The sequence below is a fragment of the Rattus norvegicus genome, chromosome 10, assembly GCF_036323735.1.
Source record: "Rattus norvegicus strain BN/NHsdMcwi chromosome 10, GRCr8, whole genome shotgun sequence".
NCBI lineage: Eukaryota > Metazoa > Chordata > Mammalia > Rodentia > Muridae > Rattus > Rattus norvegicus.
This window is the reverse complement of record NC_086028.1, coordinates 30,798,863-30,821,743: the sequence shown is the minus strand read 5'-3', so window position 1 is coordinate 30,821,743 and position 22,881 is coordinate 30,798,863. Positions and strand designations below refer to the sequence as shown.

Genomic DNA, 22,881 nt, shown 5'->3' with positions numbered 1-22,881 from the left:
GAAGTCCTCTCTGGAAGAAATTAGTCACCGGGGAAGATTCTTGTGCCTGAATTGTTCACTCTCTCTACTAGTTACCATACTGTGAACCTCTGTGCTCCCTCTCCTCCTTGCCACAATAGGTTGGCACTAACTACTGAGACCATGAGCCAAAGAGCCCCTTCCTGTCTGGGTTGTCTCTCAGGTCAAAAAGACAGAGAACCTAACCCTAACCCCTTATGAGGAGGGACCATAATATACACGTGCTTATCCAACTGTCTCACAAACAAATCATTAGCAGGGTGCTGGAGAGAGAGCTTTCTGGTAAGCAGTGCATCCTGTTCTCTAACAGGGTTCTCCATAACCCTGTCAGGCAACTCACAGATACTTGTAACTCCTGGCACTGATATCCTCCTCTGGACCTAGTGGGCAACTGCACTCACACCCACAACTGTAAACAGACATGCATGCACATAATCGAAAGTTAAACTCAACTTTTAAAAAGTTGTAATTAGCAGAGGCTGACAGTGTGGTTTGGTGGTACAGACCAATGTCCTGGGTTCAATCCCCACCATCAAAACTAACCAACACCCAAAGTAGCAGAATTCTGAGCTTTTAAAACCTCCAAACCAATATCCATGTTATTACTCCTTGTGGTATTTGGCTGAGCAAGGGGGCTGTAAGTGCCACAAAACCTGGTTTCCTTTCCAAAGACATCAACTATTGTAGGAAGAGGAATCTGGGATCACTGGTTCTTACTGGTTTGTTTAGAACTTTGTTCACTCCCTAGAAGGAGTGCTGCTTTTATGACTTAGGCAAGCTTAAAGAAAAGCCATTGCCACATAGGCTAGTGTCATGACACGACAGTTACTGTTTTCCAGAGAGGCACCTTGCCAGCAACGACTGGGAGGTCAAGCTCCTCAAAGCTAGCAAAGCGGAGCGGATTACACACAAAAGCAGAATAAAGAGTAACTCCCGAGTGGGTAAAATTTAACTCTCAAGAAATCCCTACCCCATAAAGCATTCTCACAAAGAAAAATTATATGAACACACACACACACACACAAACACACGCACACGCATGCATGCACACGCGCACACTCATAGAAAAACTCAAATAACCAAATACCATTTGTGGTATCAAAGCTCCAAACAAAACAAAGGTAGAGTAGTAGGTAGAGTAGGGTGATGGGTGATGACTATTCTGTTCAGTATCATGAAAAAAAATGGAAAAAAAAAGAAAATGAAAAAAATGAACTTTTTTTAAAAATAGAAAGTCCCATTTTCTATGCAAGTGTTCGATGGCTGGACAGACACAGTTGTGTTGGGAACCAGCCAGCTCCTCGTCTGCAGATGAAGACTGTGTCCACTGCTCTCATCCTTTGGCCAGAACATCTGGCTATGACAGAACACTCATCCCTCGGGATGACAGTCACAACCCTGAGCATTTCTGTCTCCACCCTTTAAAAGCTCGTATGTTTCCCGGTAAAGATCTTAACTCATCTTCTCTTCTCTGTAGCAGTGGTCTACCCAGTCCTGGGAAACTGTCACCGGGGACTGACAGGGGCTCCTCCAGAAAAGAGTCCCTGGGGAGCTGGGCAGGTCGGCTACAGAGAAACATCCCAACTGTCCTGCTCCCCAGAGACTTGCCTGGTCTAATGGCTCATCTCTAGGCTCCAAAAGGGACAGCACTGTACATTCCCCAAACTTCTGAGACATTTCTTTCCTGAAACATTTTTTTTAAGTGTCCCCAAACTCACTTTAGCAAACTGATACAAACACAAGTGCCTTCTTCATGCCATCAAATACAAAATACACTTTCATTCCACTGGAAGTCTGGAAGGAGAACAAAGCTCTTCACATTGTCCCCCAACATCCAAGTGTGTGCCCTGGTGTGCTTACATGCACATTTACCTGTGCACATATATACAAAGATAAGTGTGAAACCATTTATATTTAACTCTTGGCTAAGGTTTCAGCCTTTTAACTTGCTTCAAGTGCATTTCTGTAACAGCAAACCCATCCCTCTTATTCACTGTCCTGTTTTCCCGCCTCTGGTAATCACTGTTTCCTCCACTCTCTGCTTCTGCAGCCAGCGTCTCAGTATGTGACAGCCAAGAGGCATCAGGAGCCTGTGTGTCTAGTCTCCCCATCACAGCGTCCAGTTTCCCCTATGCTACTGTGGAAGACAAGCCTGTGGAGTGTCCCACGGTGGGTATGTGCACTGTCTTCATGGAGTCACTGCAGGCACAGTTGGTCTCATGCTACGACTGTTCCAATAAGCAGAAATGCTATTTATCTCTCCACCTGTAAGTGGTGCTAGTGAGTCTGATGTGCATAGGGGTTGCCCACATGTGTGCATGTGCATCAGGCCTAAAGAGGGCGTCAGATCCCCTGACTCTGAAGTAATACAAGTGGGAGAAACTGAACCCTGGTCCTCAGGGTAGAGCCGCTGTGCTCTATGACTAACTTCTGCTTTTCGTCTGCTATTCTCTAATGGCTATTCGTGTGCTAGCTTCCTTCACAGCAGTCAAAGAGCATCGCCTCCTCCACACCTGCACCGGATCCTCCTTACCCTACCCTCTGCTTTCTTTATCCCTGCTGTTGCATCTGGGCTTTCTTTAAACTCATTTGCTTATTTTTCGGTAAACAGTTCCCTCTCCTTGTTGGGTATAAAAATAACAAAACAAAACATCAACGATCCCTTCAAAATTCTTAATTTTAGCTTTGTATTTTTAATTTCTAGCCTTCACTTAATCATTTTATGCCAAACGCTGTCCACTTCACTTTGTGCTAACTGTGTATGGCACAGCTGAATAGGCACACAAGGAACACAGCTCAGGGACCGTCAGAAGGCTGGCAGGCTATATGCAATAGCTGGACTGTGTGCAGCCCACATGTTACTCTGTATTAAAATACCGGCTCCCCTCTCTGACCAAGGAACAAGCTACTTCCAGTGTGTCCTTCCATTAACCCTTTTAACAGGTAGTGGTGGCCATGTTAGCCACCACACAGCCCTCTCCCTCAAACACTGTCTGTCATCCTTTTGCATTCATGGACAATCCTACCCAGAGAGGCAGGGCCTAAGCATCTCTGGTCACGTTCCTCACTTCCCCATCCAACAGTGCACATACTTCAGGTCTTTTCAATATGATTCCTTAAGCTCCTCTAACATACGTCTCTCTGCTTCTTCCCTCCCACACCAGCACTATCTTAGTTCAGCACTTTCTTTCCATTTGGACTGCCTAAAAGCCTTCTAACTAGTTTTTCTGCTTCTATGTACAACTTCTCACCAGGCTAGAGCCAAAGGGAACTCTTGTTCACATCCAAGTCCCACTTAAAGGTAGCAAGGATCCCCCCTTCCGGCCTTAAAACACAAGTTCCTTGACATGAAGCATGGTTCTTGCTGGGGATACCAATTTACTTCCCCAGCCTCAGAACTCAACAACTTCAGGTTGCTTCCTTGGGTTTTCTAAGTCTTTTTCTGTTTTTAAGTCCTTTGCTCCATAGTCAACTATACAATCATCTGATTTTATAAATGCCACTTCCTCCGAGAAGCCTTCCTGTAGTGCCCCAAACAGGGAGTTCATCTATCTATTCCTGCCTTCTACAACTGAACTGAAACAAAAGCGAGTGTCGTGGCTGGCCTGTTTGTTTGTTTGTTTGTTTGTTTTACAGGCCTATCTTTCCCCTTCCTTGGACTATGACACAGTATTGTGCTTATGTACTGGAACAGGCTCAGTGACAGCAAATATCAAATCTTTACTGAACAACCAGCCTCAAAGCAACAAATGAACCAAAATGTGAGGCTGTGAGTGACAGGGCAGGCCACGAGACAGGGGAGGAGTGAGGAGCTGACTCAACTGTCTCTTGGGACAAAGTGCTGAAGGAGACACAGTGACGGTGGCTTCCATCTGCCCTGCAACAGCACAGACTGACAGAAGACAGAGGAGCACGGAACATCCCAGTGAACCCAGTGGTCTACAAAGAAAGCTGCTTACTAGGCAGTTGGTTTGGAATCTCTTTGCTTCCAGTCAAAGTTCTGTCGTCTGACACCAAGCCTACGCTAGCTAGAAAGGTTCAAGGGAACACACAGAGATGTGGTTTGAATGTCTCCTCAGTTTGTGAAGATGCTAATAAGGTGAAAGAGAGCAGAAGTCACTAGGAACAGTGTCAAGTTCAGCTGCAACCAGATCCACAGATGATAGGGGAAAACCAGAGCTCTTTCTAATACAGTGGTTCTCAACCTTCCTAACGCTGCAACCCTTTAATACAGTTCATGTTGTAGTGACCCCCAACCATAAAATTATTCTCATTGCTACTTTATAATTCTTAGTTTCCTACTGTTGTGAGTCATAATGTAAATGCCTGATGCAAAGGACAGCTGACGTGTGATCCCTGAGAAAGGATCCCTTGACTCCCCAAAGGGTCATGGCCCACAGGTTAAGAAGTACTGCTCTAGGTCTTCTGGTGAACGTTCTTGACAAAATCTGATCTCTCGTGCCTTCCATTTCTGAGCCTTCTTGGTGCTGTGTGCCTAAGTGAGTCAAACGATCTTGGCACACAATGGAGGAAGCCTCCCAAGTACACCCGGGAGCCAGCAGAGATCTGACATGTTCTGGTGGAGCTTTAAGGTTGCTGTTAACTATGGGGCAGTGGATGTGGTGTGGGGAGGATTCATCCCCATTCTTTGTGAACTCCACACTTGCAAAGTGACCAAGACACTAACATATACCTGCAACCCTAAACCAACATCTTCATACTGTCCTGGTCTGTGTGGACATGTCTGTGCAAAGCAGTGTCTACCACCACACTGGTTCTCAGCTGAGGTCAAAGATACACCATACCTTCCTTCTCTCAGTACAGTTCTTCCTGTTGTCTACTCAGTACCATGTTTCCATGATCTTGCTGTTTAAACAGGCCGCAGAGGTAGTGCAGAAGTGCTGACCAGTATTGCTCTAAGCTCAAGAGGGTTGTACAGTGCCTCACGAAAGTGAGTTACAGCGCTGTGGACTGTGGTTCAATGACAGGGAACCAGTACTCTGACAGACTCTACATAGAAAGCACCTCACATCAGGAACGTACTTGTAGAAGGTCACAGAGCAAATGGAGCAAAGGTAGCACAGGCTCACAGAGACCTAACCATCTTTTGACCTAGGAGCAAGGGCTTTGTTCTTGCTAACTCTGTTGATGACAACTTTACAAGACCTAACAAGGACTCACTACTGTATCTCATGCACTTGGGTTTCTCTCAGTACCTAACAATGGATGCTTCACTGTGGCCTAAGTTCCATTCCTAGCACCCAAAACATATAAATGGACACTTACCAACTGACTTGAGAAGTGTCAACATACATGAAGGTATGTAGTCTTAGACAGAGGTGGCCTGGAAGGTAAAGGAGTGAGCCCAAGAGGAGAAGAGAACACCCCACCCCCGCAGAGAGTGGGGGAGGGGGCTACTGATACTGTCTTAAAGACGACTGATTGTTTCTATCTAGAGGTTGTTTGGAGCTTGGATGGAATTTGCTCTATCATCTGAAATTACCTCAATGACAGGAGCTGTGTGTCTCATAAAAACAGTGAAGAACAAATCTGGAATTCTACAACTATAAGGAGACTTGAGCCTCTATTGAGCCTCCTCCCGCTCAGTGTTAGGTGAAGACCACCTTGGATGCTGTTTCCCACACAGAGACTCTTTCACATCTTGTTCTTCACATGGAAGCTTGTTTACTGAAACACTTCCACACTGGAACTGTGTTCTCTGCACAATCTGTTCCAATCGAAGAACTGCACAAAGCTGCCATTGCCTGTATAGTCGGAATAAAATATCTCGGGTTCCCTCCAAAGCACAGCAAATCAGCGGTAAAGCAGAGCATCCCTGCCTCACTCTCCTACAGCATGGCTGCACTGTTGCTTACTATTGGTTGTTTTTTACATACATCTGGTGGCTAAGAGTGCTTCCTCAGGCCAGAGGGCGGATACAAAGAGATGGGGAGATGAGTGGAACTGGGTGCATGATGTGAAATTCACAAAGAATCAATAAAAAGTTAAAAGAAAAGAGTGCGTGCTGTTGTTCCAGAGACCCGAGTTCAGTTCCCAGCACCTACATCACAATTGCGCTAAGCTCCACAAGTTTCACACCCTGTTCTCACCACTTTGGACATCCATAAGCAGGTGTTGTGGTGTAAGACAGAATGGCTCCCATAGGTTCATATATATGAATATTTAGTCACCGGGGAGTGGCACTACTTGTGAAGGACTAGGCCTTGTTGGAAGATGTATGTTATTGAGTGAGGACTCAAGTTTCAAAAACTCAAGTAAAGACTCAGTCTCTTCCCTGGCTGCCTGTGGATCAGGATGTAAAACTCTCAGCTATTTCTCCAGCTCCATGTTTGCCTGTGTATCTCAATCATTTCCATGAATGGCCTAAACCTCTGAAACTGTAAGCCAGCCCCCAGTTAAATGCTTTCTCTTTTTTTATATAGTGAATTATTTTATTAATTTACATTCTAGTTGTGGCCCTGCCCCCAGCCCCCCCTCCCCTCTCCTCCTCCCATTTTTCTTCCTATTCCTCCTCCCAGCCTCCGAGAGGGGGGAGGGTGCCCCCCTTCCCTGGGTGGGGCCTCAAGTCTCTCAGGGATTAAGCAAATACTTTCTTTTGTAAGAGTTGCCTCAGTCATAGTGTCATTTTACAACAATAACACACAGACAGCTGTTGTATTTCTCTCTCTCTCTCTCTCTCTCTCTCTCTCTCTCTCTCTCTCTCTCTCTCTCGTGTGCGCGCGCACCAAGTCTGTTTGTGTTTATTTACATACAAATAAAAACAGTGTAAATCCATAATACACAGAACTCTATACTAGAGGGAAGACTGTTTAATCCCTGAAGGCAGGTACTATCATTATCTCTATTTTACAGAAGGTAAACCAAGGTAGGAGTTGAAAGTCTCTCACTCATCACATAACCACTAAACAGTGTGCTGAGGACCCAAGCTCAGGTAGTATGGTTCTAGAGACTGCTATTCAGTGTTATATCAAAGACTTGATTTCAATAACCCTCCCCAGTCAATATACAACTCAGTACTAGGCATGTTTCATGCCCTTGCTTTTCAAAACCCCTCACAAGTGTCTTACAAATCCTCAGGACAAATTCAAATCCCATCAAAGTCCGGGCAAGCACTCCTCTTCCCTGCTCGCCCCTGGAACACTCCCTGTGGTTGTCCTCTCCTTCTTGGTAGTACTGGAAGCACCATCTCCTCAGAAGGGAAAACCCTCACCATCACTATTTCAGCCTCTTCCCAACACTGCCTGCCTGTCTAGTGCTCCCTAAGGTGTATTTTCAGTTCTATGTATGTGTCCTATAAATTATACATAAATGCCTGCTTCTCTGTGTCTACCACATCTGCGGTGCCCACAGTGGCTGAAAGATGTTAGAGTCCCCCAGAAGAGGAGTCCCAGGTGTTGATGAGCCAGCTGACCAGGGTGCTGTCTTTTGCAGGAGCAAGAGCTCTTAACCTCTGAGCCAGGTCCAAACCCAAACTGCTGTTTTCATCATCTCTGCCTCTACCTAAATAAAGAGATCCTGGTAAAAGGTAATTATTCATTCAATGAACTTTCCTAAAGTTTCCTATATTAACCGTTAACATTTTGTTCCTTGGGATGTGAGCAACTGACACGAGATACATGCCTTTCATCTGAGATTTCATCACAGATTACATAAGCATCAAGAACAAAGTTAAAGGGCAGGTGAGACGGCTCAGAGGGTAAAGGTGCTTGCTGCTGGGCCTGGCAGCCCGTTTAATCATTAGTACCTACACGGTACAAGGAGAGAACTTAGTCCCACAAGCAAGAACACACACACACCACCACCAACAACAACAACAAAAAACAAAATGTAACTTTTAAGGGACAGGGTCCATGACAGAATTTTTGTCTAGAATATGCAAAGTCCTGGATTTGATTCATAAGTACAGTGTACATATACACGTGTGCACACAAAATACATCATATAATGATCATCTACCAAGTGAGCAATGCCTGCAGCTCTTTTATTTATTTGGTTTTGTTTGTTAATCTGACACCGTGGTGCACATATGCAGGTCAGAGGACAACTTCCTTGAGTTGGCTCTCTCCTTCCACCTTTACACAGACTCTGGGATGAACTCAGGTAGGAAGGCTTGCATGACAAGCACCCTTACCCTCTGGGCCATCTTCTTGGCCCAGCTCTTCTAGTCTTAACGCTTGTGTTGAAATTAAGAAACTGGGGCTAGGAAAATGGCATTTGGAAGGCTGGGACAGGAACACTGTCAGTTCAAGGGCAGCCTGGGATACAAAAATAAGAATTCATGATTCCCCAGTCTCAGCCTCTCGAGTACTGGCATACACATATTTTTTAATTGCTTGGGAAAATGCTACTCCAACATAAAACCAGTTCCTCTCCAACTTTACTCAAAATGACCTCATATTCCAGATGAGTTGTATGTTCAGTTCAGAGGGAAAGCGCAGTATGTACCCTTAGACTATCCACAGAGACGCTGTCAATTCTTACACACACAAACCTCGGAACAGCGACTTCACACTTGCAGCTGCTAAACACAGAGCATTCTAATTAGAGCACTGCTGCCATATCAGGACTCCTACTGAGTCACCAGCTAAAGCTAAAGGAGGTCACAGTGCTACAGGAGTGCTGAGCGCCCGCCCGTGTGAGCCCAGCCAGAAGTGCTACTAGCAGTAGCAGCTTCTCCGAGAGCACTTTATTGACGTAATCAGAACAAACATGCTTTGGCTGTTGTCTGTTCATACCTAATTGATTTAAGGAAAGCAAATTGCACTGCTGTAGGCAAAACAAAAAAACAAGGAGAAAACAGATCTCATATGTGCTCTTATCCTCTGAGCCTCTGCATAAACCGTGCTCTTTTAAGATTCAAAAATACAAAGCCAGGCTAAGGATGATGCTTGGTCAGTAGACTGCTTGCATGGTACAAGCACATTAAAAAACAAAAAACAGGGGTTGGGGATTTAGCTCAGTGGTAGAGCGCTTGCCTAGGAAGCGCAAGGCCCTGGGTTCGGTCCCCAGCTCCAAAAAAAAAAAACAAAAAACAAAAAACAAAAAACAAAAAACAAAACAAAACAAAAAAAACCTAGTGGGGCACAATGTAAATCACATCCTTTCTTTCTGAACAGAAAATGTGTCTATAGACACTTGGGAAGATAGTTCTCAGAAAAGCATGTGAATGCTGGCCAGAATGGACAAGGGGTTCAGAAATGCTCCTGTCATAATTTTTAGAACTTTCATTTTAAAATTCAAAGTTTAAAAAAATAAGGGCATTGGCTGCTAGACAGTATCTTCTAGACATGACACAGAGGCTGCATCCATAAAATCTTAACAGTACGGTTGCTGAAACAAGACATCATGTTGACACACCAATGTGGACCAGAAGAATTTCACAAGGCCCTACATTAGATGAAGAAATAAGGAAATCAATGAGCTGAATGAGGCAGAGTAAGTTTTCTCCAAGGACAAAAAGTCTCCCGGGAGATTTTCTAAACCCAAGTGGTCAGCCTTAAATACATATACATATGAGCAACACTAAAGGGATTCGGGTTATGTTTTTACATGTATACAAATACGTATGCAGATATGTGTATTATATGTATGTCTGTATATGTAAAAATAGTAGTTGTAGAAAAGGTCATATATTTAGAAGGACAGAGGAGATGGAGGAGAGAGGGGAAGGGGTGGAAATGATGTAAGTAAATACTCATATATGAATTATTTTTTTTAAAGAGGGACCTGGGTTCAGTTCCCAGCACTACATGGTAGCATACAACCATCTGTAACTCCAGTTCCGAGGCTATGACCCCTCAACTAGCCCCTGGAGGTGCAGTAAACCTGTGTGTGTGCGCCCGCACACGCGGACACACACACGTTTATTTTTAAAAATAAAATAAAATCAGGAACAAAGGTTATAGCCTAGTTGGAGGATTGCTAGCTTAGCATGCATGAGGCCCTGGGTTCTACCTACTGTACCACATCAAACCAGGAGTGCTACCAGTGGGGAGGTGGAGCCTCATAAGTTCTAGATCCTTGGTGAGACATTATGTTTTAGGATAGCCTGGCCTATGTGAGAATGGGCCCTTACTGTCCATACAGCAGTGTACTAGGTTCTAAACAGTTTAAAATGATCAGTTTATGCTACACGACCAATCTCAATAATGCCGAATGCATAATTAGCTGCTTTTCAGTAGACCAATCTTTTTAAAAAGGGAAAGGGCACTTGTAGTAGTATTCTCAACAAGGGGTATCATGTTAAACTCTTTGCCAAACAGATCAAATATCCAAGGTACTTTTAAAAATGAATATAGTCTAAAAACTTTATTTGCATGATAGATTCCAATTCTAGTTTTTACAAGCATAATAAAGTAGCTACTACAGCATTTTAATAGTAAAATTGCTGCATTTAAAAGAGGTTAAAATGTTATAAAAGTAGCATACTATTTGTAATGTGTGTGTGTGTGTGTGTGTGTGTGTGTGTATGTATGTATGTATGTATGTATGTATGTATGTATAAATAGGGTTTCACTATGTAGCTCTGGCTGGCCTAGAACAGGCGGGCCTCAAATTCAGGGACCTATTAGACTATGCCGCCTAAGTGCTGACATTAAAAGTCTTGCCACCATGCTTGAGTGAATAAATTTTAAATTGCTTTGAATTAAAACTTACCTGGAAAAATTCTGTCATTATGTAACCTTAAAACCTTTGGGTCATAGCTTTAAAAAAAACTCATTAATCCATGGGGGTAGGTATTGATATGTAGAGGCCAGTGGACAATTTGAAAAAGTTGGTTCTGTCCTGTTACAGTGCAAATTCTGGGACCTGAACTAGATTATCAGGCTTGGTGACAAGCACCTTTGAGCCACCTTGATGATCACGAATTACAACTTTTAAAGCTATCTCAAAATGGCAAAGCTCAGAAAACTGAAGAACAAAAATCTACAGAGCACAATGGTAAAAATCTTTTCCCAATACACCAACTAGGCCATTTAATCTTATAACAGCTACTGGTGAGCTACAACCATTTCACACAGAAGTAGCTGTCTCCCTTTCCCATGATTCTAACCACACTTCATGAAAAATAAAACTGAAACCCAGAGAATCTGGTCAGCTCTGGCACAGTCCTGACTGGCTATCTTTTTAAGGTGGTACCTTACTTAAAACATTATGTTCAAGTAGTTTTATCAATGTACTATTTCACTCTAAGGAATGGATAAAAACCTAAAACAACTTGGATAACTGAGCCTTCCAAGGAAAGCCATTGAGCAGGATGAAGATCCAACATCCTGCAGGTGGGAGGCAGGAGATTCTCTCTGGGTACACAAATGCCCCACAGGGCATCTTGATTCTATCTCTCATAAACTGTTGTCACTACTGCCCAATTAATTTCAGATACAGTACCAAATATCAACACTAAATTAGCTATCTATGATTCTAAAACACTCCCAACAAAGACAATAGGAAATCTGTACTTTAACAGGGTAATAATGTCCATGACTTCACTTCTGTGAACACAAACAGGTCTTGTGTAGCTCAGGCTAGCCACAAACTTGTTAGTCAGTCAAGGATGACCATGAATTCCTGATCCACTTCCCAAATGTTAGGATGACAGGTGTGTGTCACTGTAACTACCCTCTTTTCTTTTTCATTTTTACCTGTGATTAAACTCATATATTAGCAAATCTTCAAGATTAGGTTTGACTTTTTTGACATAATAGCTAACAAGGTAAAATAATAGCTAATAAAATAACTACTTCAAATGACTGACTCTGGACTACTGCTGAGGGCAGAAGGGGCTGTCCTGTCCTCCCCACCCAGTGCTCACTGCCATCAACAGAGGCTTGGACCATCTGGGAGCAACTTATCAAGTGAGGGTGTAATCGGACTTATGACCCAGAGTTTGCTATCTCACTTGAATTTCTGTCAGCAATCACGACTGAACACTAGGATCTTCATCAGGCGTTGGTCTGGCTCTATGTTACTTGAAGTATCCAAACTGGAAGAGCATTCTGTACAGTGCTGCTTTAAGTGCAACTTCACAGAACCAGAGAGTCCACAAAAACCCCAGGGTCTGGTTTCATGTTGTCGGTTCTCTGCAGAGCTGAGTGGGAACTTAGTGAGACTTCTTAAAGTCTGCTGAACACTGGCAAGCTCTCTGCAGCTTACCTCACTGAAAGTAAAGAGCTGTGAAAGTTTTTCACATCAATTCACCACTGACTCTGCAGAGTGATACCTCCAGCAAATGGGACATCAGGCTTTGAGGCTGATGCCAGAGAATGCTTTCATGACACAGTGCAGGCTTCCTCTCTCACATATGAAAATATATGTTCCTCCTCCATTCTGAGTCAGCTCACATAACAGATTGTGTGTGTGTGTGTGTGTGTGTGTGTGTGTGTGTACGCAAGAGAACAGTAGAGCTCTCTCCTGTGGAAGGCACATGGAAAAGAGGGCAACTGTCAAGTTTGGTTTGAAATCTTAAGTAGTAAAGTATTTTTCCAGATGAGTGTTAATTTGCAAAAGGTTTACGCCAGTAACTCCCTTTTGGGTGATGCCTTTGGAAGAGTAGCAAAGTCTGAAGCTCATGTCCTGAAAACAGGTGGCTGTGACTTTAGCCTAGACTATCTGCAGGTCTGTCAGCTCAGGATGCCCCAGGACTTTTGTAGCCAATTTCCTCACTAGAAGATTAAACCTGTGGGAACAGGGATTAAGGGGTATGTATGATCAAGATACGCTATACATGTATGAAATCGTCAAACAATAAAAGGTACTTCAAGATTTTATTAGTTTTAAAGATTAGGAAAAAAAATGTGGTCCTGATGTTCACAGAGGCCAGAAGAAAGTATCTGATCCTCTAGAACCGAAAGGGAGTTACTGGTGTCAATCCTTTGCAAATTAACACTCATCGGGAAAAAGTACTTTACTACTTCAGATTTCAAATCGAACTTGACAGTTGCCCTTTCTTCCATGCGCCTTCCACAGGGCGGGGGGAGATTTCATCAGGATCCCATCTCTTACAACAGCCCAGCTGAGACATCCAGCCTCGTGGACTGAGCAACCACTAGATTCTTGGACTTCCCATTCACAGCTCCCACTGTTGGATTAGCTGGACTGCGGCTTGTAAGTCATTCCAATAAATTCCATAAATATATATTCATTCCAGAAGTTCTGTGACTCTAGAGAACCTTGACTCATCCACATGGGTTTTACAGGTCAAACTCTAGACTCCAGACCTGTACAGCAAGGCCGTTCCTCACTGAATCACTGACCCATCATGTCAGCCCCGTTACAAACTTTTATTTAGCCCCCTGATAAATGAGCTACATGCCAAAAGCCCACTCAGTACCACACATAACCATGGCCCAAACATGGCGAACTAAGAATATTTAGGTGGCTAAAATACTTGGCTTTATCCACCTGAAAAGAGACAAATACAAACAGGGCAGACACCTGCAATCCCAGTACTGTGGGCTGAGGCAGGAGGATCACAATCAAGTTTGAAGCCAGCCTGTATATATAATGAGGCCCTGGTTCAAAAACAAACAAAGATAATAATAAATTGGAGAAAAATTGCAGAAAACACCAGCAAGCCTGAAACATTATTTTTCAGATTTGATAAAAATGCATGAAATGTCAAGAAAAATAAAATAAAACAGAACTTGGCTGGGAGTGGCAGCGCATGACTTTAATCCCAGCACTTGGGAGGCAGATCTCTGTGAGTTCAAGGTTATCCTGAACTACAGTGAGTTCCAGTACAGCCAGGGCTATGCAGAGAGCTGTCTAAAAGACAAAGCAACAAAAACCTGAATTTACAACCTATGGCATTTCCACTACAGAATACAAAGTTGTCCAGATGAGACTAACTGAAATGCTACAAAAGCATGTGGGAAAGTGACCAGCAACGCTGACTGTGTGCATGTCATGAAATTCAGGGCCGTGCATCAAAATGTACAGCCTGTCTTGCACGCACAGGGCCCTGGGTTCAATCCCCAGCCCTTTGTGTTTCAGACATGATGGCATTCCCTTGTTACTCTAGTACCTGGGAGGCAGAAGCAGGATGATCATAAGTTCAAGAGAGTTCAGCGTCATGAGACTCTGTCATAAAGAAAAATTATAGTTCGGTGGTGTTGTGCTTTGTACGTGCAATCCCAGCACTTGAGAGGCAAAGGCTCTGTGTGTGTGTGTGTGTGTGTGTGTGTGTGTGTGTGTGTGTGATCCCTGCAAGTTCGTCTACACAGAGTTCTAGACTAGGCAAGGTCATATAGTAACTTTCTATTTTTTGTTTTTAAAGAAAAGCAAAAGATTGTGAAAAAATTTTATATTCAAATTATACATAGCATTTAAGTACTCTCCTAAATTAAGAAATTAACAAAATTCATGTCAAGGCATTCTAAAATAATTAGTTGCTAGACTCTGAAGTTAAATACAAAACTTACTGTTATTGTTGCATACTAACAGAATCATTTGTATTTAACAAATCATTAGTTTAATCTACTCAGAAGTAGCTATATTTTGGCTTCCATATGTGAATTTGTTACATCATTTACCTGTCCTCAACTTTCATATTGAAGGGCCTCAGTGAATTTAAAAAGGCTTTCACTGCCGACCTAGAAAGCCCCCTGACCTCTAATTACACATTCATGCAGGCACACACATTCAGACAGATAAAAACTAACTAAATCCTCAAGAGAGAGAAACTGTGTATCTGTTACCACATACTTCAGAGGTATCTTACTGCCCAGTTTAAGGATGAAATGCCGGCTCCAATTGTCTTCATAAAATCTTTTTATGTTTTAGATAAAATGTTTTACATAAGCAATATTTTTTAAATCTTAGGGAAATACAAAACAGGCTGAGTGGCACAGTGGGGCTGGCAGGTGGAAACTGCAATATGTCTTCCCAAACACTTCAGTCTTCAATATGTCTTTTGAAAGAATACTCTGCAACATGCTCACAATATTCATGCAAAAGCATTCAGGATGTGGTGGAAACAACGCAATGCATGCACAGCAATGTTTAGCAAAAAGGCTCAACATGGTGTAACACAACTACAGTGCCAGCACTCAGGGTAGAGGGACACGGTGGAGAAAGGACTGAGAGGGCCGCCCTGTGTTACATAGCAAGCTCGAGCCTAGGGAGTCCTTCTCCTTAGAAGAATAAAATAAGAAAAGTAAAAACCAGACAATAAGAGAAAGTAAAAAGTTCCAGAAAAAGAGTGCCCATTGTAGGGTTAGAGAAATGGCTAGTGGTTAAGAGTATTTGCTGCTCTCACAGAGGACCTGGATTTGGTTCCCAGCCTGCATGTGACACTTCACAATAGTCTCTAACTCCAGTTCTAGAGAATTTGCCTCCTTCTTCTGGCCTTCACAGGAACTAAACATGAGCAGTGTGCACACATATAATGCAAACATTCACACACATAATATAAAAACAAATACCTATGAAAAAGCCCATTGTGAGCAGTGGGCTCGTTATCAGGCCACAGGCCTTACACAGCAGGAAGCCATCTACTGTATCTTTATTCTCTCACTGTGCTGTTTCCTAAGTAGTAGTGATACTGTAACAAAACAGTAACAGGTTACCCAAGAAGGTAGCGAATATCAAACATCTTTAAAAAGGTTTCTGCTTAACACCCATGAACCTTTAAAACAACCAACCATGTTTTTTTTTTACAGATGGGGATGTCAGAGGTACTGCTCTAACACCACAAGGACTAATTCTCAGTAGCAGTCCTAAGATTTCAATCCATGTCTAATCTTTGATCCATCAGTGGCTTCCAGACTCAGAAAGCACTACCTAGAGATACCTGATTGTGTTGAGAAGTGTCTTTGGCAAGCAAAGATGGATGAGCATACAGAAGTCGGCTAAGAAAGCTCATAGGATGTGACAAGGGTATATAGTCCTGAAAGTAAAGTTTAGCTGGGACTCAAAGGTGTTAACTCTGTGTATAAGAAACACCAGAAGTCATAAGAAGGTACTTCCAATCTAGGAAGCAGTCTTGCTTCTTCAAACTGGAGATGGAATCTATCAACTAACTAGACACAGATGCCATTTTATAGGTGACACACTGGGGTTGGGGATTTAGCTCAGTGGTAGAGCGTTTGCCTAGCAAGCGCAAGGCCCTGGGTTCGGTCCCCAGCTCCGGAAAAAAAAGAAAGAAAAAAAAAAACACAAAAAAAACCCAAAAAACATAGGTGACACACTGGACAAGAACATTCACACGCCACAAGGGGGGTAGAATTTGCAAAATACAGACTGAAAGAAATTCAAATAACCTAGGCCCTTGAACAACAAACAAGCAGTAAGAGATTTTTTTTTTTTTTAAAGTGGGAGTCTGACTTACAGAACAAGAGATTAAGGGAGGACTGGCATAACTGGAGGACAAAGAGATGTATCTACTAATCAGAACATTAGAGACAAATTACAGGGCTGGAGAGGAGGGGCTCAGTGGTTATAGGTGCCTTCGGTTCTTGCAGAGGACCAGGATTTGGTATCCAGCACCTACATAGTAAGGCTCACAACTGACTGTAATTCCAGCTCCCAGAATCCAACATCCTGTTCTGGTCTTCATGCTATACTAATATACAGGCCCCCACACACACATACACACATAAAGTTAAAAGACCATACACACAAATACATAATAAGACAACTCCGTACCTTTTAGAAACTAATTCATTTACAGAATAAATAACATAATATAGAATCTGAAATTTGCTCTAAAATGCCATCCTAGACTACACAAAACCGTGTCCCATCCATTCTCGCCCCCTAAAAGAAAGCAGTCTGCATGAATACAGGCAGCAGAGTGAACTTCTAAAATCTTCTAGAGGCTTTATTATTTTACTTTCTACATCTACATCCTTGGTGCTGCCACTTATTTTCAGCTTTTATTACACAAAATTTCAAATATGGCCTCCTAAATACTAAGCACTTTAGCAACCAAGCTATCATTTTTAAGCCATTTTTTTCGTCTTAAAGGAATTACTACATATCATTAAGGAGTATGAAAAGCAATATAGGAACATGTGCAGCCGTACACACACACACACACACACACACACACACACACACACACACACACACAACTGTGGAGCCATATTGTAAATACTTGGAGCATGACTAGTAAGTCATGCTTAAAATAAAAATGGCTGAGTACCTCAGTGGACATATTAGTGAACACACAAGTACTTGTAAATTAAAAACTAAAATGCACACTGTAAGGTACAGGGCAGGTATGGGCTTTTAAGAAGAACCGGACATCAGTGCTAAACGTACTACCTTAAGCGTCTGACCATTACCTGGTGAAATGCTGGCAAAAGGGAAACTAACTCATCTTTCTCTGGAATTAAATTCTTAATACCTGGGCTGGAGAGATTGCTCAGTGGTTAAGAGCACTGACTGCTCTTCCAGAGGTCCTGAGTTCAAATCCCAGCAACCACATGGTGGTTCACAACCATCTGTAACAGGATCCGATGCCCTCTTCTGGTTTGTCTGGTAAGCTGCAGTGTACTTACATACATAAAATAAATAAATCTTTAAAAAAAAAAAAATTCTTAATACCTGCTTGTGTCCTGCTACCAGAAGAAAGGAGAATAACTGATTCATCGTCTAAACAGCAACAATTCTCGACAACTGGTTGAGAGCAGTTGTTCTCAGAAGATCAGAGCTGACAACCACCTTCTCACCTTTGATTTCAAGTTCCAAGAACTGAATAAAGACTTATGGTCAAGATGAGGGAAAACACGAGTCGGGGGATGAAAGGAAGGCAAAACCAGGAGTGTTCACATTACAGTGGATGGAGCGAAGCTCTCTGCCAAGTGTGGGCTGCACTGTGCGAGTTCCACAGAAGTTAATCTAAGTTACAACAAATGTGTGACCTGTTCCAACAACTGAGGATGCTGTCCTCTGAACAGCAAAGCTTTCTCGAACCAGTGCACACAGCTCTATCATGTTAGCTAAACACTAATGTATGGCGGTGAATAGCTAAAGGCAGGAGCGGCTGTAACTGAGAGAATAACCTAAAATGGACTGACTACCACAGATGCCTTGCCCTTGCACAGCCAGGACTGCTTAAACAATTAAGAAAGGTCTGCTGGCGGAATGCATGACTCCCCGTAAGGAAAGAGAATGGTGCGTTGGGTTGCAGAGCCAGCGGCAGCTCCTTGGTACCAGAACCACGAATGTCACTGTTGCCGGATTTCCCCAGATTCCCAGAGAAAATGCTAGAGCTACAAGACTTTCTATTCATACCTCGTATGGGATTACGGATTATAAATGTATCCAATTTGTTGTAGTTTTGAATTTGGGTCACAGATAACGCCTAGCTAGCTCAGCTGCAAGTGTCTTCACTTATCCTTTCCTGCCACAGTTGCCTTGTGAGCAGCTAGACAAGATGGGAGGAAATGGGGGCCCCAGCTCCGGAGGCCTGTGTGGCCTTATCTGCTGTCTTGCTGTTTCATAACGTTCTGTTCTAGACCCATTTTATACCACCAGGAGGTGCAGCCAGAGGGACGCCACTCCCTACTTCCCAGAAGTCTTTAGACAGTCAAGGGAGAGCATTTGACATCTCCCCTTACTTTTGAGCACAGCCCACACAGGACCCAAGTGTTGTTCTGGGATACAGAAACATTTGGAAGGGGGAACATTAAATGTTCACAAAAACATTTACCGTTTTGAAAATAAGTCACATTTGCTAGTGGATATACACTAAACGTCTTAGTTTTCCTGAGTCATGAGCTGTACTTATTGATTACTTCGAACATTTAAATATAACATTCCTTGGCCATCTTTTTGACTATACTTTGCTGTATCCAGGACTTCCACATATCAGAAAAGCATTCTACTACTGAGCTATATATCCCTTATCCTTATTCACAATGCCCCCTCCCCAAAAAAAAGAGTCTCCCTTAGCCTAGCTGGCTTCAAAGGGTCTATGTCGCAGAGACTGACCCTGAACTCTTCTTGCTTCTGCCTTCCAAGAATGGATATTACAGGTATGTGCCACTATGCTTAACTTTTAAGAAAATTAACTTGCTGCCCCAGCACTGGGATTGAACCCAGGGCCATACACACGCAACACAAGCAAGTGCCCCACCACTGAGCTATAGCCTCAACCTTTAATCATCATCTTAAAAAGAGTTTTACTTCACTGTTGGCTGTGTGTGTGTGCACGTGTGTGGTGGAGGGTAGTCATGGAGGCCAGAGGCTTTGGATTACTTGGAACTGGAGTTGCAGGTCATGAGCTGGCACTGGGAATTATCTTCTGGTCCCCCAGAGGGCAATACATACTCTTAACAGAAGAGCTATTCTCCAGGTCTCTTTGATTATCATGTAAAAACAAACAACAACAACAACAACAACAACAAAACCACTCTTTTCAAACTAAACTGTCTCTGGAAGGCCATGATTTTCCAAACGTGTTTGCTAATGTGAAATGCTAGTTGTAGTTAGTGTTTCCTCAGTAGAAATTTACTTCATCAAATACCGACGAATCTGAAGTTAGATGTAGCCCACAACCATCACTTTACAAATAAGAAAACTGAGGTGTGGAGTTATTCTACCTCAAATTACACAGAGCTGGTGAGAGGCAGTGCCAGAACCTGAACCATCACCATATTTTGGTAATCTCGCTACTAGGGCTCCCGTGTTAATCTCGTTGACTGTCTCCTCCTCTGCAGTTACCTCATAACTTTGTCCCTCTAAGAAACCAATCAGCCACTCTATGAATGTGTTTCACCCCCTCCTGACTTTCTAAGCATACAGTGTAACAGTACATGGTTCTGTACAATGATTACATTTTAAAGGATTTTCTTCCTGCCAGCTAAAGAGGGAAATCAACTACTGGGCACTCATCAGTGAAATTGCCTCCTGTTTCAATTTCAGTGTATCAGGTACACAAAAGAGTTTGAGCAAGTTCTTGGTAGTAACATTCTTACACATCCTTGAGTGAACTGGCTGAAGGCTGTGATTCACATTGGGCAGAAAGACAGGAGACTTGTTTCACTGTCTCTTCAGACTGCAGTGTGGCACATTTGGTAGGGGTGGGCTTCTTAGTAATTTTCTTCAGCTATCCTGACTTGGAAGCAGAGGTGTGGGCAGTTTTGTTGAGACTTCAACACTAATTTGGTATTCTACTTCTCATATGATATACTGAAACACCCATGGATCTGTAAAAGCAATTTTTCTCTTTGGCAAAAACATTAAGTTTACAAGTAGTGAAATGGTCCCATATAAATTTCTGCACACTTAATGGAAAAAATGACTAATAAAACCACTAAAGCAAAACCTCTTCAGACTTGCAGTTTCTCAGTGAGGTTTATCTTACTCCAAAGTTGGAAAACGGCTCTCTTTCAGAAGCACAGACATGAACGTGTTGCATTATGAGGAATCATACGAAATGGAAGCCTCTGGCTCGTCACCCTCATAGACCAAGAGGGATTCTGGAGAAGATAGGACTACTACGAACTTAAGAACCCAGCACTTCCGGTTCTGAAAACCGTACTCTTGTAAGCACTTGACCAATTTCTTGGTAGCAAAGCCAGTTTGAAAGCACCCGTCAACCTCTGGTTCCATCGGAAGCATCAGCCAAGTCGCTTTAAAGTATGTTGTTTTCTGGGGTCAGAAAGAGCTTCTACACTTCCTGGTTTCAGGTTAGGTGGGCGGTTCAAAAGAACTGTTTTCTTACCACACTTATTGCATAATCACAAAAACCCAAAAAGGAAGAGGGCTGGTTAAATATTTAAACTCTTATTTCCTGGTGACCTAAAAGACCAACTATTATTTTCAATAGGCTCAACTTAAGTGTTAAGGGTTTCTCAGTATAATAAAGCACTGAGTTATTTCAGTCTGAAAGGAGTTAAAAGCGGGTCAACAGGATATAGACTTGGCTTTGTTTTCTCGTTAGAGAAATTTTTATTTAATGAAAACTAATGGAATAAGCGGCCCACCCCAAAACGAAGAGTAGTGGGAAAAGTTAGAGGAAAACAATCAAGAAAAGTCTGGTCATCTGCTTTCACTTAGTGTGAAAAACCCGAAGGGCGAGTCTCCTCTTGAGCAACTCCAGCCTGCCCGCAATGACCACTTGTTACACCTCCCACTCACTCTTCTGCAGGTTCACTAGAAATTAAAAGGTGTCTAACAAGGTAAAGGGCATACCCGGCCAGGCCTAAGGTGTCTCCGAATTACAACCTGGGGGTTACCAGGAACCGGAGCACCATATCCCCTCGCTCCCAAGCCCGGCCTGGTGCCCAGGAGGCCAAACTCCCAGCTGGGTACGATCAAAGCACCCGCCTGCCAGGCGCGGGGTAGGGGCGCAGTGAGGACGTCCCGGGGAGCAGGGACCCGAGCAGAGAGAGGGGTTTTGCGCCGCGGGAAGCTCAGGGACCGAGGCCCAGGCCCGCAGCGGCCGCCGCCTTCACCAGGCCGCAGGGCGGGGGGGGGGGGGGGCGTGCCGCGTGCCCCCGCGCGCTGGACCACCGTGCGCACGCTCCCCGCCCCCGCCGCGGCGCCGGCCGCAACTGCCCCCCGATACTCACGCTTTGTCCACCAGCTCCCGCACCTTCCACATGTTCAGCATCGCGCCCCGCGCGGCCCGGCCCGCCGCCGCCCGCCGCCACTCTCCACGGACCCCGAGTCGCCTCCGCGCCGGGGCTGGTCCAGGTCGGGGTCGCCGCCGCCACCCACCGCCGTGAACTCTCCCTAGCCAGAGCTCCTTCTCCCGGCCACAGCCACGGCGCCTCCAGTGACACGTCGAGACGCGGCCGCACCGGCGCTGCGTGGGGCGGAAGTGGCCGGCTTTCCGCCCGCGCCGCGCGCCGCACGCCGGGAATTGTAGTCCGCGTCCTGCGCCCCCGGAGCGCGGGCGTGTTGAGGTCGCCGAGGCTTGGCGACCTCAGACAGATCCTCCAGGTGACTGCCATCACGACAGTTGCAAGACTTACTCGCGCTCACCTTCTTCAAATGTACAATGCTGATGCTGAGCATGATTACACAGAGTGTGATTGGCGTGCGTGTTCTTCATTTACGCACGTGTTTCTGCATCTGCTTCCAAACATATAGGCATCTATACATCACTGAACCCGGGACTCCAGCCCTGACAAGTGAAGAATTTTATGCTAAATCTTTTCTCTAGTTCTATGATACAATGATTTTGTCTGTAAACAGCTACCTGGTATCCTCGTTAGATACTTTGTAACAAGCCTCAGAAACTTAGTTCACAATAGTTTGGAAACCAGAAAGCCACCAGTACACATACAGAGTATACTTATATGTATTCTATCTGATTATACCCAAGAACTTTGTGATTTTGGTTTCTAAAAGCATACATAATTTTTGAGATCTGCCAAAGAAATTGATCAGGTTTTCACATACTATGTCAGTCAAAGCTTGTGATAAAATTTGGAGTAATATTAAATTTTGCTTTATGTAACTCCTTAATTTTTATAGGTTTTTAACTGCCCTGGTTGCAGACTGCTTTAATTCTAGCGCTTGGGAGACAGAAGCAGGGGAATCTCAATGAGTTTGAGGACAGTCTGGTTTACATAGGAAGTTCCAGGTCAGTCAGGATTAATAAGTGATAAGACCTTGCTTTTTAAATTATCATTAAAAGTTTAATTAAATATTATCTATTTATAAAGATATAAAACCACAAAGTACTTAAATGTTTTATATATACATATATACACATATCTACATATATATATATATATATATATATATATATTTTTTTTTTTTTTTTTACTTAAAAAGTCTGCCACTATTTACTGGGCATCTTCACGGTGGTACAAGCTAGGCTACAGCTGGGATTCAAGTTCCCTGGGAGCTTAAAAGTCACTGGAGGAGGAACATAACAATTAA

At 43.5% G+C, this 22,881-nt stretch overlaps 1 protein-coding gene across 2 annotated transcripts in view; it reads right to left on the bottom strand.

The window, feature by feature from the left end:
* The window catches only part of Clint1 (clathrin interactor 1), a 54,578-nt gene extending 32,770 nt beyond the window's left edge, over positions 1-21,808 (bottom strand). Inside the window, exon 1 of one of the 2 annotated variants that reach the window (XM_008767689.3) lies at positions 21,561-21,808. In XM_008767689.3, the coding sequence (XP_008765911.2) occupies positions 21,561-21,601 (41 nt within the window). In that variant the 5' untranslated portion in view covers positions 21,602-21,808. The remainder of the gene's footprint in view (positions 1-21,560) is intronic. The other variant, NM_001415157.1, reaches the window with a different exon arrangement.
* Between the last annotated feature and the right edge of the window lie 1,073 nt (positions 21,809-22,881).